The 18754-nt window shown below is 41.6% G+C and overlaps 1 protein-coding gene across 1 annotated transcript; it reads right to left on the reverse strand.

The window, feature by feature from the left end:
• Positions 1 to 585: 585 nt before the first annotated feature.
• On the reverse strand, positions 586 to 18745 carry PRPF4 (pre-mRNA processing factor 4). Its single transcript, XM_041761934.1, has 14 exons — positions 18602 to 18745; positions 17485 to 17662; positions 15890 to 16076; positions 12397 to 12484; positions 11160 to 11239; positions 10898 to 10991; positions 10123 to 10217; positions 8949 to 9007; positions 8444 to 8567; positions 6764 to 6853; positions 3266 to 3388; positions 3048 to 3155; positions 2839 to 2957; positions 586 to 2323 (listed from the first exon to the last, which is right to left on the reverse strand). Exons 1-14 carry the CDS (start codon positions 18626 to 18628, stop codon positions 2130 to 2132), a joined length of 1566 nt encoding a protein of 521 aa, XP_041617868.1. The 5' UTR covers positions 18629 to 18745; the 3' UTR covers positions 586 to 2129.
• Between the last annotated feature and the right edge of the window lie 9 nt (positions 18746 to 18754).

The raw sequence follows: 18754 nt of genomic DNA on the forward strand, positions 1-18754 counted from the left end.
AGGGCAAATAGGCCATGCTGGTACAGACTGCTCCTTTTGCCAGCCAGTGCTGCCAACACACTCAGTAAAGCCCTGTGCAATCTCTTCCTAAGCTAACAGGCAGAAGACAAGGCTCTACCACTGACAGGGTAGCCCTGAGCAAGTTACTTCTCTGAGCTTTGATTTTTGTTGGTAAAAAGGGAGTAACACTTAACTCAGAAGATTGGGAGGATTAAGCGAGGTGTCTGAACATACCTGGCAGTTTCTAGGCAGTAAGTGTTCTTTTAAGTGGTGGCTCTGCTATTTATCTCACCAGGAGTACAAAACGCTACATCTAATTTATGCTCCTCAGCTGACTGCCTCCTTACAATGAAGTAATGTATATTCTCCAAGGGAACTGTTTTGCCAAAGGCTTACATGAAACGTGTTCATCTGATTGCTACTTCTAAATCTCTTGGAACAACCCCTTCCCCCCAAAAAAAGTTTAATGGAACTAATAGTAAAACTTAAACTTGAAAAACTAAAAACTTTTGTTAACACACTATAACCAAATTGCACGCTAATACACTAATGTTTGTTGTTAGTTACAAAGGTACCAAAGAAAAATTATTTTTCACAGCCAATGATGGAGGAAATAGAACCCGTTAATACTTAAACAATAGTGAAGTGCCAAATGTCCAACAGAGGGTAGAAACGATAATTGAGAAGCTTAACAGACACTCAAAATATGCAACTATTTGGTTATAATCAAAATTAAACCAGATTATTTAGCTATATTCTCACATTCATAGTTTGCAGGACAGAGTGAGACAAAGCCACTGTCCATCTCTCCAGAACAGCAAATAGAAACTATTTTGAACATTCAAGGAAAAGTCAACATACAAGCCCTTCTCAAATGCTCCATATGCAATCTTTTCTTCTTCCAAACTCTTATATTTTTGTGAGAATTTACTGTGTCTTTGTGTTCGGCAGTTGTATACTTGGGGTGGAGAGAGGATAAGCTGACTGCTGCATGGCCAATGAGTACGAATTACAGATTCAGATCCAGTTTGCTAGGAGTCTGGCCCAGAAGGCAGTAGTCTCTACAAAAACAACTATTAGCAGAGTGCTTACTAAGAGAGAAACTGGAATAAGCTATTATTTGATATCCTTCGTTGTATCTCAAACCAAAAAACAACCCCCCCCCCCAAAAAAAAACCCATGCACCAATGGGTTGGATTCAGAAAATGTCCAGCTATACAAAATAAGTCTTTAAAGAACAGTTTTTATCATAGGATTTTACTCTGTAGCAAGTGTGTAATAAAGAAAAAAAGAGAAAAAGTCGATGTCAAGGAACACCACCTTTGGGATTTTCCCAGTCACCTCGCCATGAAAGGTACGTCCCCTAAATCACCCACACAAAGGAGGTGACACACCGACTTCCTTTTTGCTTTCTAAAAATTTCATTGCCATCTTGACACAACAGCCCAGCTTCGGGGTAACACAAAGGATGCCAAACCTGAAAGCAAAAAGGAAGACCTTTTCTGACAGGGCAAATGTTCAGTTCTGAGCTTCCGGATGCAGTCAGCATTCCAAGCAAACTCAACTGGAAGAGGTAAAATCTTCTTTACTGCAAACCCTGAGCATAGCTGTGGTCTACTTCTTCATCTCCCGTTCTCAAGGTAGAGGAAAGGTTCTGTCAAGGCATTGGTTAACCAGTGTGTAGGGAGAAATGCCTCTTTCCATGAGGGCTCCCAGACTAGCTCCCAGTTCAGCTGCCTTGCTCTGTGGGTCACATGGAGTCCTGAAGCATGTACCATGTAATGGAAAGCCACGTTTCAAAATTAAAGATGTAGCCAGTCACAATCCTGAGTGCTGTGAAGGAGGCAACAGGGCATTCAAACAAAAGATTAATAAAAAACAATGTCTACACAGTCCGTGGCAAGGCTTGAAGATGAGAATTAGAATTTCAACTATGAAAGGAGTTCATCAACACCCAGAGATTGGGCTGTCTATCTGGAGTGGAGGCTGACCTGGAAATCCAATTCTTTTGAGGGTCTATACATGGTAATTGGCCAAAAACATGATGAACTAAACAGGTCAATTCCTTTCTTTTAAAAACGGCCCTTAAGAAAGAGCTTGAGCTTAGAGTCCTTCTTCCCTGGTCCTGCCTATTCAGCCATCCAGAGCTTGAAGGTCCTGTCATATGAGCAAGTGGCTATGAGCTGCCCATCAGAAGAGATGTCCAGGCCCATCACTTTGCCTTCATGGCCAGCCAGAGTCTTCAGTGGGGACCAGCCTGGGTGGGTCCAGATCTTGGCTGTGTTATCATAAGCACCAGTGAGCAGAAAATTCCCATGGATAGCTTTAAGAGAAAAGAAGGAGGAACTGCTTGAGGAATTCAAGTATCAAAAGAGCAAAGAAAACAAAAGCACAAAAATCTGCTACAATATATGATTTCAAAAAAGCAGGTATTTCCCCATTTGGAAAAGCCCAATCTTCTCATCTACATTCCCACAAGGCCTCCAGGAGAAAAGGACTATAGGCAGACTTAGGGGAAAAAACAACAATATTAAGGGCTTATGCCTCTTCCCCTGACCATCTGTTTAGAATAAATTAAGGATGCAGTGCTTACAACTTTCAGGGAAAAAAAGGACTCAAAGCATTATAGAAGTCTTCTTTACTTCCTAAAGCAAGCATGCTATGCCATAGCTTTGTCTGAAAATATGGTAGAGGAAAGGAACTTAGAATTTGCTCCTTTTTCAATAAAGGCCAAATTCTCTCCTGTTCCACTTCTAAGTTAAGCTAAAGCTTGGCATGCATTCCGCGGAAGTGCAATCTGTCTGTCCTGTGATTAGGCAAAACAGAAGGAAAGCTTACGCTCAAACTTGACACCAGTCACTAAGTTCTGATGGGCAGGGATGGTATAGACACAACGCCGTTGTCGAAGGTCCCACACTTTGCAGGTGTTGTCACCACTGCCAGTTGCAATGTGGTAGCTATGGATCAGATGTAGTATCGAAGTTAGAAACAAAGACACATTCTGACCAATAACCCTTCCCGCTCCTCATGAGATTAGGTGATCTTACCCATTGGGGGAGAAATTTATTCCATAGATTTCTTTCAGGTGACCTTCTAGGAACATGATACACCGTCCTGTGCGCAAGTCCCAAACACGACCAAATGCATCCAGTCCCCTGACAAAATAATTTATAAGCGAACATTTTGAATCCATTTCTCCGTGGAAGCAGGCACACGTAACAGGTGAACTATTGATCTGCCCCTGGCTATGTGGAAGAAGGCTTACCCAGTGCCAGCCAAAGACCCATCTTGATGGAAGGCAATGTCATACACACCCATGCTGTGGCCTTCCTGATGCAGGATCTCCTCTTGAGCCTCCAAATCCCATAAGCGCCACGAGCGGTCATAGCTACAATAAAAATCAAACTAATAATTAACTAGCAGATATTCAGTTCCTACAATGTGTGAAGTACTATAAATGCTTATAGCTTAAATTATGCTTCTGAAACTATTCATATAACCATATTAACAAGAAATCCTTTTCTGGCATAAAAAAATACTTCAACAACTAGGCATTATCTGTCTTGAGTGCTACCTGGGAAACCATGGACTTCCATAAATTTACTTCAGGGGCGATTTTAAGAATACCCAGAATGGCCCAGCAGAGACTGTAGCCTCCCTTCTTTTTCAATTCTACTGTTAACTCTTTTCATTCACTGAGTATTTGTTGGGCTTTAAATTGGATGTTGGGGATACAAAAATCAGTCATAAACAAATACATCTATGCAACAAATGAGAGAGCATAGAAAGAGACCCACACATTTTTGGTCAAATGATTTTGATGAGGCTACTAGAGCAATTTCAACAGGGAAAACAAAATCTCTTCAATAAATGGTGGTAGAGGGGCACTGGCTGGCTAAGTTGGTGAAGCATGCAACTCATCATAGGGTTGTCAGTTCAAGCTTCACGTGGGTGTAGAGATTACTTAAATAAATAAAATTTAGATTTTGGGACACCTAGGTGGCTCAGTGGTTAAGCATCTGCCTTTGGCTCAGGTTGTGATCCCAGGGTCCTGGGATTGAGTCCTACATCAAGCTCCTTGCAGGGCGCCTGCTTCTCCCTCTGCCCATGTCTCTTTGCCTCTGTGTTTCTCATGAATAAATAAATAAAATCTTAATAAAACAAGCTTAGGTTTTATTTTTTTTAAGAGTGTGAGTGGTGAGCGAGAGAATTTTTTTAAAGATTTATTTTAGAGAGAGAACACAAGTGGGAGGGGCAAAGGGAAATGAAACGAGAAACTCAAGCAGACTCCACGCTGAGCCTGATGCAGGGCTCGATCCCAAAACCCCGAGATCATGACCTGAGCCAAAACCAATAGTTGGACGCTAAATGACTGTGCTGCCCAGGAACCCTGGGAGAGAATCTTTTTTAAAAAATATTTTATTTATTTATTTATTCATGAAAGAGAGAGAGAGAGAGAGGCAGAGATACAGGCAGAGGGAGAAGCAGGCTCCATGCAGGGAGCCTGATGTGGGACTCGATCCCAGGACTCCCTGGGCTGAAGGCAGGCACCAGACTGCTGAGCCACCAAGGGATCCCCTGGGGGGAGAGAATCTTAAGCAGACTGTGCTGAGCATGAAGCCCAATAGGGCGCTTGATCTCACAACTCTGAGATCAAGAGTTGTGCAATCAAGGTGCAATCAAGAGTCAGATGCTCAACTGACTGATCCACCCAGGCGCCCATTAAATAAATAAAACTTAAAACAAAACACCAAAAAAAAACCCCATACCTCAAATAAACGAAAAACTAATAGAACTGTTTGTGAAAATAAAAAACTCAATCAAAAAATATAGGTAAAACACCTGGAGACTGCACAAAAGAAATGGTCAATAGCAGATGATAAAATGCTCAATACCAATAGTTGTAAGAGTAATAAAAATTAAAACTGAAATTTCACCACGCAATTGACAGAATATGCAAAATGGTAAAACTGACACCACCGAATGCTGGCAGGGACGTGAAGCAATCAGAATTCTGGGAATGTAAAATCTATAACCAATTGGAAAAGAACAGATGCGAGTTTTAAAATAATTAAACCTTTATCTTCTCCATGACCTAGCAATTGCATTCTTGGGTATTTATTCAAGAGAAAGTAAAGAAAAACATGTATGCAAAAAGCATTATATAAAAATACTCACAGTAGCTTTATTCTAACTGACCCAAACCTGGAAATGGCCCTAATGTCCATCAAAGGAGAATGGATAATAAACTGTGGCAGAGGCATTCAACTAAATTGTCCTCAGCAATAAGAAGGAACTACTGAGACATGCAACAACATAAATGTAACTTTTTTTTTTTAAGAGAAGGGGAAAGAGAAAGCGAGAGAGAATCTCAGCAGGCTCCATCCATGTCCAGCATAGAGCCCCATGCAGGGTTCAATCTCACAACCCTGAGACCATGACCTGAGCTGAAAGGAGGAGTCAGATGCTCAACTGACTGAGCCATCCAGATGCCCCTAAATGAATCCTTTCCTTTTTTTTTTTTTTTTTTAAGATTTTATTTATTCACAAGAAACACACAGAGAGACACAGAGACAGAGCAGACTCCCCACAGGGAGCCCAATGTGGGACTCGATCCCAGGACTCCAGGATCATGCCCTGAGCTGAAGGCAGATGCTCAACTGCTGAGCCACCCAGGCGCCACCCCCCCCCGCAAATGAATCCTAAAAATATTATGTTGAGAAGAAGTTAGGCACAGACACGTTCAGAGAGTATGAACAATTAATTTACAGTATAGAAATCGTATCAATGACTGTTTTGGAAGGAGATGTCCACAGGGAAGGAGCATGAGGGAACTTTAAAGGGTGATGGAAATATTCTATTGATAAGGATGTGGGTTACATGAACGTATGCATTTGAAGTTGTATACTGAAAATAAATCTATTCCACTGCATGTAAATTACATTTTAATTAAAGAGTTCTCAGGGTCCCGATCAAGCCCTGTATCCGGCTCTGCACTCAGCATGAAGTCTGCTTACACCTACTTTCTCTCTCTTGAATAAATAAAATCTTAAAAGGGCACGGGGGGAAGACAGATTTGTTTTTTGATATGTTTTTTAGATAATTTTATTTTTAAGTAATCTCTACATCCAATGTGGGTTTTGAACTTATAGCCCCAAGATCTAGAGTCGCATGCTCTACCGGCTAAGCCAGCCAGGCACCCCAGAAAGGGAGACCAATTTATTTTTTTTAATTTTTTAAAAATTTTTTTGATAATTTATTTATTTATTCATAGAAACAGAGAGAGAGAGAGAGAGAGAGAAAGAGAGAGGCAGAGACACAGGCAGAGGGAGAAGCAGGCTCCATGCAGAGAGCCTGACGTGGGACTCGACCCATGGTCTCCAGGATCACGCCCTAGGCTGCAGGCGGCGCTAAACCACTGTGCCACCGGGGCTGCCCGGGAGACCAATTTATAAGCAGAGAGATTATAATACAATGTGTGAGAGGGGAAAAAACCTACAAAACACCATTAGTACTGGTCAAAAAAGACTAAAAATTCTAGTTTTCTGGCAATTAATAAATGAAATTTCAGATTAACTGCAATTTAAAAGCAAATCCACTTGGTCCTAACTTTACAATATATTCTCTTCTGATTCTGATTTATTGAAGTCCAAGAAAATCTTACTTGAAGATCTCTGTTCTTAAAATTTCCTTGGCAGTTAGTCCTAAGGATTAACAAGATGCCATGGGCCTGTATGGATAGAACAATAAGAGGATGTCTTACCAGGTGGTGCCCAAGAAACGTCCTGATGGATGCCACATTACACGTGCCACACGCACTGTATGGCCTTCAATGTCCGCCACTGGCTCGTCACTGGAAAAGAATCAAATATATGTAAGTAAATTATTTCACAGTCATAAATATTCATTGAATTTATTAACTGTTGTGACAGATGCACCCATTCTGTATGATTTAAGAGGCTGAACTGTAAACTCATTCTTTGTTAAGAATGCAGGGCTTAGGGACACCTGGATGGCTCAGTGGTTGAGCATCTGCCTTTGGCTCAGAGAGTGACCCGAGATTCCAGGATTGAGTCCCTCATCGGGATCTCTGAAGGGAGCCTGCTTCTCCCTCTGCCTATGCCTCTGACTGTCTCTCTCATGAATAAATTAATCTTAAAAAAAAAAAATGCAGGGCCTGAAAAAAAAAAAAAGAAATACAGAGATAACAACATTTTATGTCATTTCCCAAAATCTTGAAAATACTTGGGAGTATTTCATGTGCTCACACGGCAAAACTGCCCATAGCACTTCAAGAAACACTATCTTTCTATATCTCAATTCAATATGTTAATCAACGCTCAACGCTATTATCATTTAGTGTTAGAGGAAATAAAAGATAAATCAGACAACCAAAAGTCTCTTTATGCCAAAAGAGTGCTGAGATTCCAGGAAAAAAACTTATTTTGATGGGTATGTAAAGCTACAGAAATCAACTAGTTTTGGTATGAGTGAATTACAGATAAGTTTTTCTCAAACTTTAGCTTGTTGTAGAATCCACAGGAAAAAAGGAACTCCTAAATAGAGGCTTAGTTTCCTTTGGTGGCCATTAAATTCTACTCCCCAGTAACCACAGAAAAAAAAAATTGAAACACCAGTGATGAAAGGAAGTAAACACGAACCCTAAAGAGGGCAATTAAAAAGGGAACTTTGTCAATGTGCATACATACAGCTAATCAAAGCCCTAGGGGAACAAATATTGCTAAGTGATACCAAGGCCAATTAAAACTCGCTGTGCTCATGGTAAGACCCTGTCTGGCAAAGAGTAGAGACACTAATTAGCTTTTGTACAAAAACCTGGCAGAAAAGTTGCATGTGCTTTCCCAAAGAAAAACTAAGCAACTGAATTCAGATTTTAGCCAACACAGTGCTTTCACATATTTCTTGGAAGACAATAATCATAAACACATTAAAAACACCCCAGACTATTGTGATGGGAAAATACAGCCTAGGTAAAGGAGAATGTTGGTGGGAGGAGACATCACTTCCTTAGCAATAATGCCTCAGAACTTCACTGTCCTCTCCCCTACGGCCGTTTGCTAGAAGCCAATGTGCTGCCAAGAATATTATCTTTAGTCAATCTACCAAATAATGCATTTCTCCAAGTCAGTGTACTGCACAGGAGGTGTAAATAGATTTTTCCAGAATAACTGGACTGGGAAAACAATGGCCACTATGTTGGAGGCAAAAATCTAGGTCCAAAGTTAACAAACATGAAAGACCTGACACGAACTCCTCCGCTGAGAAGCGGTCAAGAAAGAAATCCCACATTCTATGTTCACAGCAAGTTCCCTGGACTCTTAGACCATTGCTGGGGTTAGATGCCAGATTTTCAGGTCCTAAGGACCAATCGAGCAACTATTTACTTTAGTGACTGAAGTATAAGCAGATCAGTAACGTTCACCTGTCAAGGCTCCAAAGCTTCACAGAACCATCAGCAGCACAAGAGGCCAGATTGACATCTTTTTGGTCCAAGGACACGGTGGATTTTGGATGGAATACAATTGCGCCTACGTTTGTGTTATGGCCTGAAGGGGTATAAGATATCAATGTTAAAGGGTTCCCACCACTTTATGTGTGAAAACAGACTACGATGCATAATACAATACATATTAGGGAACACGTAGACCAATAAGGTTTGAAGTGACTACTAAATTATTAAAAAAAAAAAAAAAACTATTTTAAATTACATTTGAAAAAAACAAAACACATACAACCTTTATTTTTTTTGGCTCAGAGATTGCACAATGCCACAGTGTGGCTAGACAGAGAACCCAACCAAGTTATTTCAAGTCAAGAATGAATCTTGTGTGTACTGGGTCTAAGGGTCAAGTAGGGTATTAAAAGTTTTACAGTTTGACAGGGTTCACATTGGGAAAAAGTGAGATTTAAACAAGATTCTAACTCACCTCGGAGGGTGTGAAGCAGATTGCAATCGGGAACTGACCAGAGCTTGCAAAGCCCACTCCTAACAAATACAAAGGAAAGCATCTCAGCCAGGGTTGGTCTGGGAAGGAAAAGGTACCTTGGTGACATTCCTAAAGGACAATCTTTTCTCGCCCCCAGTAAATTTTACAGTGGCACACAGGAAGAGAAAACTAGTGGGCTTCTCGTTCGATGGTTCATAGAAGAAAGCTAATCCATGTCTCATGCAGCCAAGAGCCTCTATAGGACTACAGTTAATCTAGTACAAGTTGCTATTCTCCTTAATGTTTGGATTGATTGGTGAGGGAAGGTAGGATGCATTACATTATCAACAATATTAATAACGATACTATCTCCTTAAAAAAGGAATAGCATTTTGCTGCTAACAAAATACTTAATATTTTTTTTAAGGACGTTTAATTTCAGGGAATTTCCAACAAATTACTTTCCTAACACCTCAAATGATCCTGATAGCAAACATATGAAGTACAGAATATAGTAGGAATGACTATTTCTATTTTTAAGAGAGGAAGAGATGGAGGGATGCGAGGTCGTTGGCTTTCTCCTGAACTGGTGTCAATTTCTACCTAGTCAAGTAGTTCCTCTGCAAACATTAGGAAGCTTCCCTTCTCACTAAATGGGCATGTCCCACCAAAATAACTAAATAGGAACAAAAAACCCCAAAGTTATTACATCCTAAGAGTTTTCTGCATATGTGGCAATAACTAGAAAACAAAGAAAAATAATTCATGTTTACTGAGTCCCTACCACATACCATGCTCTATTAAGGTAAAACGGTTTACAACATCATCTCAGCCTACTTTACAGATAAGGAAACTGAAGCTTCCCGAGTATCCTGCCTGGGTTACCTAACTAAAAAAGAAAAGCTATATTGAAGCATGGAAACTGGTCAATCAATAAACTCCCTATGTATCTGTTCCAAGATGCTAGTGTCAAGAACATGACTGACATGTCATAGGTCTCTGGAGTCCCCTGTGTACAGAAAGGATGGCTAAGCGTAGACTATCTTGTATAATATAACAACTGAGCACTGGCATCTCTGGTTTGGTGTGATCATGCATGAGAAGCGAGACAATGACATATAAATGACTGACTTTTTCCTTCCTTGAATCTGCCCTCCACTTAAATGGGACTTACCAACAAGCTGTGGCCAGCATTTTGGAATTAGGACTAAAGTGGCAGTAGGAGATAGGCCGATCATCCCCAATCTGACTGCAGAAATTATTCAAAGACTTAAAAAAAGAAAAAAAAAAAAAAGACAAACAGTAATCATTAATAGGCTAATCCCAGAGTTTTTTTTGGCTTTCCCACAACCAAGAAAAAACCAACTTTCTGGTTTTAGCCCACCACCCCCAAGATTCTTTTATACTTCTCTTGTTTTAAGATTTTATTTATTCATGAGAGACACAGACAGCGAGGCAGAAACACAGGCAAAGAGAGAAGCAGGCACCCTGTAAGGAGCCTGATGTGGGGCTCGATCCCAGATCCCAGGATCATGCCCTGAGCTGAAGGCAGATGCTTAACTGCTGACCCACCCAGGCGTCCCTATGCTTCTTTTGTTAAGAGACACTTACTTTCATGGATGGAATTAAGGCTTATTTTGAATTCTAGCATGTGGTCTTACACTCGTAGTATCACTAGCTTCTGTGTCAGCTCAACATACACAAGAAACCCACGGAGAGAGCTGAGTACAGCTCTGAAATATTAAAAGAGAATTAAAAAGCAGAACCAAGGCTTCTGCTGAGTACGCTGAGTACTAAGCATAGTGGGTTCCCACCATACTCACTGATGGCTCCTTGCAAATAGCAAGTGTAAGCAGTTGCCTTTACCTTTCAAGAGGCAGGCCAAAGTAGGAAACCTACTGAATATTTAAGAGCCCTTACTATATTGGAAATCACTGAGGACATCTTACCCGGAGAGATTTGTGGAGCTCTTGCATCTGGGAGGTCCTAGTTGTCTCAGGAATTTCTTTATGGAGACGAGCCTCTTCCAGGCGTTTCATTGCCCTGTAGACACAGACACACTATTACCAGGAGCAAACAGGTTGGAAAAAAAAGGTCCATATGAGTATCCCTACCACTCAATTTCATGTAACTGCAGTCTTGAGAAAACAGATCCTGAGAGAAAACATAAAAAAAATATGCTGCTTTCTCCTTTTGAGAGGCTCTCTTTACCTGGGCAGTGAATAATTAGCAATCCATAGTCTAGCAACCTTCAGGCTGTTTGGTCCTTCATGATACCAGGTTTGCTGATACTGAAAGTGAAATTAAGAGCAGAAATATTAATGTTAAGTCTGAAGCATTCCTGCCCCTCTCATAGCTGTCAATTCTCTATTGTAACTGCCCAGGAAAAAAAAGGTGAATCGATTCGGTAATAGGATGAAATCAGGCATGTGTATTTTTTTTTTTTTTTTTTTGGGATGTGTACTTTCTATAGTGTTTTTATGAACTCTTATAGGATGGCTTCTGGAGAAGTGGGGACCGAGGGGGCAAAGATGGTTTACATCTCGAACGGACAAGTGTTGGACAGCCGGAGTCAGTCCCCATGGAGATTATCTTTGATAACAGACTTCTTCTGGGGAATAGCAGAGTTCGTGGTTTTGTTTTTTTAAAACTCTGCTTCAGCAAGATGTGAAAAAGAGAAGAGGCTATGGAAACTCCTCTGATTCCAGATATGATGATGGAAGAGGGCCACCAGGAAACCCTCCCAGAAGAATGGGTTGAATTAATCATCTACGTGGCCCTAGTCCTCCTCCAATGGCTGGTGGATGAGGAAGGTAAATGTCTGCTCTAAGAAGCAGACAACTGGACATACACATTCATAACAAAAGGAAACCATCAAGAAGTAGAGTGCAGATCATACTGGACAAGTAATTGAATGTGTATGCCCAAACAAGGATTGCTCTGTGCCTTCACAGACGGATGAGGTCGTGCTGGGAATTCCCTCCCCAGGGATCTGGCATGACTGACATGCAGTTCTATAAATGCACATGTTTGTCTCATTATCTTTTTTGTATAGTTTATGAAAGTATTAATATAGTTTTAATAAGTAAATATTTTTAGGTTACAAAACTTGACTTCACATCTTTGTATAATTAAACTCCAAATTTAAAGAAAAATAAAAGATTGTGTATTCAGTACAAAACAAACAAACAAACAAAAAAAAGGATGGCTTCTGGTTCCCTGTTAAAAGTTATACCAGAAATGCTATGGTTTTTATGCTGAATAGGAAACTCACTTATATTCACTTATACCTATACAGGAACCACGAACTACTGCCAACAACTATTCCTGAATGGTGGAATCCTCACATTACCTTCCCCTGGCAAAGCAAACCTTGAAAACAGAAAATGAAAGAAGCAACCCTTCATTTCCTTCACTTTCATACTGTGAAGCCGAAGACAATTTTTACCTCTTCTTTGGACTTCTTAGATTTCTCATCATCTTTTTTGGTCTTTTTTAAGGCATCAGTACCAACCACTGATAGGATATTTCTCAGCCTGTAACAGAAAAGATCAGAATTTAAATGAGATTGTGAAAAGTATGTTTTAAGAAGGGAGAAAGCTTCTCCTACTCTCACCATTTAATTGCCAAACAATTTTCTTTAAGAGTCAAGTTGTTGTGTCTCAACTCCCAGTGTGATTTCCTTTTTTAAAATATTTAAAAAAATAATCTCTACACTCAGCGTGAGGCTCGAACTCACAATCCTAAAACCAAGAGTCGTATGCTCTTCTGAATGAATCTGCCAGGCCCCCTCCACCCCTCACAGTGTGATTTTAATCACTCAGTCTCTTTATTTGAGGATTCCCTAATTTCAACTATAAGCGATTACCCTCTTCAATTTAGTCAACTAGCCCTAACGCTGCTACCACTTGGTCTGTGAAGACAGCCAACCTTACTCAATGCCACAATGTGCTGGCTACTGATTGAGGTGCTAAGTGTACAGAAATGACTAAGAGGCAGTTTTTTTATTCCAAGTAACATAATCCTGGTAGGGTGGAGAAGCTGGGTGGACAGGAAGTACCAAGGAACCACAATACAGTATATTAAGTATTATGACAGTGGTTAAGTACTAAGTGCTAAGGGAGGACATAAAAGAAATACCCAACGTTGGCTTGGAGGGAGAACCAGGGAAGGTTTCACTGAGGAGGTATTTCCTGCACTGAGTACTCAATTAGTAAGGTCGAGAAGTTAAGAATGGAAAAGAACAGCTGAAGCAGAGGGTTCAACAAAGGTAAAGGTCTGGAGGTAAAAAAAAAAAAACATGATCAGCTTGGAATCACAAATATTTCAGAATGGCTAGAGCATGGAGTACCAAAAAAGAGCTGGTGAGAGAGAGAGAGCTGCTAACCTAAGTAGGGGCCAGTCACAAAGATCTCCTCATGCCATGGTAAGGAGGGTTTATGTTTCAGAAAGATCCCCTAGGGAAGCAGAGAGAATGGACTGAAGAGGAAATGATAAAGGCAGGAAAATCAGTCTGCTATTTCGGAATCCTTGGACTTTCAATGGTGGACTGAATTAACACAGTGGCAGGAGGGACTCAAGATGTTCATCTAAGGGTCACGATAATAAGTTAGACTTTGCTGTGGGTTGGAAGACAAATTATAATAATAATAAATGCCTATCCTTTGAAAATGCTGTTAGGAAAGCAACATACCATGACAGACAATAATGGAGGGGTTTACTTTATAAGGGATCAGGTGATAAAAAAAGTCTTCTTTGACAAGGTGGTATTTATGCTGAAAGCAAAAGAATAAAAAGGCTTTTAGAGGCAAGAGAGGGGAAAAAAAGAAAAAAATTAAGTAGAAAAACAGAAAAAGAGTTTGACTATTCCAGGAAGACCCTTAAGGCTACTAAGTCTACTAAATTGGGAAAGAGTAGCACAAGAAGTTGAAGAGCACGATCAGCAGTTTTTTACTCTATGTTTAATAAGAAGACACTGATGGATTTTAAGCAAGCAATTAACACAACATGTGTGGGGCTACTACAACAATCCAGGTGTGAAAGCAATGAAGGTAGAGAAAAGAGGACACACCAGAGATACATTTCAGTCCATATCTAGAAATAGACTAGATTTTGCTGATGGATTATAAAGGAGAGGAGGCAACTGAAACCTGTGAATGATAGTGTTATTTCCAAGAATAGAAGGGTGGGAAATAGAGGAGTTCAATCTAGACACGTCCAGTTTGAATTACCTACAGAAAACCTAGGCCACAGAGATCTGAAAGTCATCAGAATATACACAATGATGCCACGGGAGTGGATCTGATCACCCAGGTGAGTGTAGAGTAAGGGCAAAGAACTGCAATATATATATATAGCTCAAGCAGGGAAAAAAAAGGCTTAGAAGAATTAGAGAAACAGGAAATTTAGTGAAATTAAGATTTTGTTTTACCAAAGGGAGTGTTTCAAGGAGGGAGTGGCTGACAGGGCTAGTCTTGATAAAGATGAGTTAGTGATCTTAATGAAGAGCAGTTTCGATGTGGCAGTGGTTAGCTAGTTTGCAGTGGGCCAAAGAGCAAATGAGGGGAAGGGCTTAGAGAGAGTCAACACACTGAGTGAAGAGCAGCTGAGCCTCAAGGGGAAGGGGACTGTGGTGGGAGGGACAGGGTATCACCCATGGTTCAGAGGGGTCATGCCCAGGGTGCATGGGTCACTGTTCTCCAAGTGCCAGGGGTAGGCAGGGGGATGGCATGGAGCACCTCTGCCAACACTGTGCTCTGGTAGAGAAAGCACTGACCTGTGCACTCCACAAGTTCCACTCTTCTCAAGTATCTTCTGCACCTCTCCCCCATTAGGACTAGTGCCCTCCCATCTGGGAGCTTGGTTTTCTTTCTGTCCTTTAGTCTTTCCTGGCAGCCAACCATCTGCCACCCAGGGGTGCCCCTTCCTCTCCTATCCTCCCACCTTTGTAGCCAGCCAGGCTGGCTTTGTAAGGTACTGGGTTGGTACACAGTGGGTTTTTCTCTTGCAATTTAAATAGGCTCAGTATTACTGGTTCTATTTAATGGACATGAGATATGGTAGAAGTTTTTAAGTGATTGAATCTGCAGACTATGCAAATCAGGAAAAAAATGACGAAAGGGAGAGATGGAAAGAGAGTGGAAAGACAAAGGAGGTCCTCATCACTGCATATGACTGGACGAAGAGACTCCACAAACTTAAAATCACAAGAGGAGTATCATCTCAGCAAAGTGCCCCCTTTCAATAATAAACCTCAAATACTTATCATTCTGTTTTATGACACTGACAGAGATGTATGTGTCTAAATTTTAAGTTTGACAATAGGGATGCCTGGATGGCTCAGCAGTTGAGCGTCTGCCTTCAGCTCAGGTCCTGATCCTGGGATCCAGGGTCGAGTCCCACATCGGGCTCCTTGTGGGGAGTCTGCTTCTCCCTCTGCCTAGGTCTCTGTCTCTCTCATGAATAAATAAATAAAATCTTTAAAAATACATAAATAAATGTTTGCCAATAAATATTTACTCATAATTCCATATTGGAGAGGGCAGGTTTGCACGTTGACACCCTATTCACAGTTTATTTTTTTTTAAGAGAGAGAGAGAGAGAGAGAGAGAGAGAGAGAGAGGCAGGCAGGCAAAGAAGCAGACTTCATGCAGGGAGCCTGATGTGGGACTCGATCCCAGGACTCTGGGATCATGACTTGAGCCAATGGCAGGCGCTAAACTGCTGAGCCACCCAGGGATCCCCCCTATTCAGTTTATAAAGAAAAATTAGTAGAATAAAAAATTAGCCTACTCAGATCACGGGCTAACTATATAAAAACAATTTAGTAAGATTTTTCTATTTACATTACCTAAGATGTTCTATTAAAAGTTTGAGGTGTAACTGAAATTTGAAAGTAGAACCTCGTGATTAAAAAGAGAGAAAATATTTAGAAAGGGCACCTTTCTCTTCTTTCAGCAGGACCCTCTCCAAAAAGTGTGATGGGCTCCCCCAAGGCTCTAAGGCAAGCCTTGACCTCTGAGTCATCAGTGGAAACATTGATTTGCCGGGCTCGCTTTCTTCTCTCAAACTCAGCTAACACTTCGGCCTGTCGTTCACTGATGTGCTCTTCGATTTCAAACACCTCTCCTATAAAAAGAACAGGTAATATCAGCATAATCACTAGATCTTCAAACAGAGGGGAAAATAATTTCTTACAATTGCAGTCTGTGTATCCTCTAGGAACTAATTTATTACATACTTTATTGTTTCTCAGTTTATTAAATTTTGCTAAACACAAAAAACTAAATGATAGCTCATTTAAAATGACTTAAGTCATTTTTTTTTTTTAAGATTTTATTTATTTACGAGAGAGAGCGAGCGAGAGAGACAGTGCAGGAGTGCAGGGAGGAACAGAGGGAGAAGGAGAAGCAGACTCCCTGTAGAGCAGGGAGCCCAACACAGGGCTCAGAACCTACCACCCTGAGATCGCGACATGAGCCAAAACCAAGAGTTGGACGCTTAACCAACTGAGCCACGCAGGCTTACCTCACATCATCTTGTTTTGACAACCTTACATCTACATACATACATAACTTAGAGGAGATCAGAAAGTAGAAGTACAAAGCACTTTCAGCAAATGAGTTAACTAGATCTTCTATCCAAAAGATAAAATACAGTACTTTAACACCTGCCAAACCTATTCTCTAAACCAGTCCCAGCTGAGGATATCTATGACTTTAACTAGTAAACTGGAGAAAATTACCATTAAAGGGCTTTCCCTTGACTATAGACTTTTTGGATAACCTAGCAGTTAGTTTTAAAACCAACATTGGGGCATCTGGGTGACTTAGTCGGTTAAGCATCTGCCTTTCGCTCAGGTCATGATCCCACAGTCCTGCGATCGAGTCTCAAGTGAGGCTTCCTGCTCAGTGGGGTATCTGTTTCTCTGCCCCTCCATGGCTCATGCTCTAATAAATAAATAATAAAATAAATAAAACGCACACTGACTATGAGGTTTTTTGTTTTTTTTTTTTTTAAGTGTGGGTGTGGAGCCCAACTCTGGGCTTGAACTCACAACATTGGGTGGTTCAGCAGTTGAGCATCTGCCTTCGGCTCAGGACATGATCCTGGAGTCCCAGGATCGAGTCCTGAGTCGGGCTCCCTGCATGGAGCCTGCCTCTCTCTCTCTCTCATAAAAAAATAAATAAAATCTTTAAAAAAATAAAAAAAATAAATAAAATCTTTATGGGATCCCTGGGTGGCTCAGTGGTTTAGAGCCTGCCTTTGGACCAGGGCAGGATCCTGGGGTCGGGTCCCATGTCGGGCTCCCTGCATGGAGCCTGCTTCTGACTCTGCCTATGTTTCTGCCTCCCCCACCCTCTGTCTCTCATGAATAAATAAATAAAATCTTAAAAAAAAAAAAAAGAAAGAAAAAGGCTCTCTAGATGATGCTAACCAGGGTAGGCAAAGGATGGCCTTACACAGATCCAAGTTTAACTAACGTTTTTGATATTATAATACAAAGATAAAGAGGGACTCACAATTTGCATCTTACCAGAGGTTATGTTAATATTTCCTGCTTCAATTCCAGCTTTAAGTCCTTCTTTTCCCAAAATCCCAGACTCTCCTTTGGCCAGACGCTCCCTCTCCTTCTCTTCCAAACTTCCGTAATAGATGTGTGGTTTCTTCACAACAGGAGCAACTAAGTCATCAGGTGCCTTAGTTTTGGTTGCCTGATAAATCAAAGACACGGATTAACCTAAGGTCTAATACTAGCCACTTATTAGGCTTCCCCAAAGGATGGAGCTCATTCTGAGCTTCAATCCTATTTTCTCCCCAAATGAAAAGGACAAGTCGGACACCAGTTCAGGTTATTTTCACTGATTGGGGGGCGGGGTGTCTCTCCCAGCTACTTAGGTTCTGCAGACGGGAAGAGGCTAATAAAACTAGTCCATCATTATTCTTGGTAACTTTTCTATCAAAGATTTGCTTTGGAACGTTTGCATCATTCCGTGGCAACCTCTTCTTGGGTTTTACGAAACTTCCAAGGTTACCCCTCATCACAGGGGCAGTATCAAGGAGAACAACCAACGCAGAGTTAAGGGGGAGCAAGTTAGTTACTTGGCACATTTCAAACGTTTTCAGACGTAAGGCAACACATGTGAAGTTAGGAGGCCAAACTGCAATGCAGAAGTCTGACACAGACGTGAATCTGGGCCTTCTAGAGCTCAGGTTTTGGAGCAGTCGGAAGAGGTATTTACCGTTCGGGCCTGTGGTGAGGGGTGCAAATGAATTAAAACAGGGGAACGGGGGATCCCTGAGTGGCTCAGCCGTTTAGCGCCTGCCCCTGGCTCAGGGCGTGATCCTGGAGTCCAGGGATCGAGTCCCGCATCAGGCTCCCTGCCTGGACCCTGCTTCTCCTCCCTCTGCCTGTGCCTCTGCCCCTCTCTCTGTGTCTCTCGTGAATGAATGAACAAAATCTTTAAAAAAATAAATAAAACACGGGAACGTACTTCGGGATCTAGAAAACGCTTCTCCTCTAAGGACCGAGTCTCTCAGCCTTTCACCGCCGACCTCCACCGCCTTAGCCCGTTCCCCGTGGGACCCTATTTCGCAGGAACCGCCCCCCCAGCCCCTTCCGCGCTCCCCCCAGAGTGAGTGGAGTTCCGTACCGTGGAGGCGGCTCGTGAGGAAGCCATGCTGAGCCCCGCGGCCGCCAAACCCCGGCGAAAGCCGAGCTCTGCGTTTTCAGACCGTCCACCGCGCGCCCGGCAAAGCGGAACTGCGTCACCGGCCGGAAGTGGGCCGACGCCGCGTCGTGGGTG

The sequence above is a fragment of the Vulpes lagopus genome, chromosome 7 (genome assembly GCF_018345385.1).
Source record: "Vulpes lagopus strain Blue_001 chromosome 7, ASM1834538v1, whole genome shotgun sequence".
NCBI lineage: Eukaryota > Metazoa > Chordata > Mammalia > Carnivora > Canidae > Vulpes > Vulpes lagopus.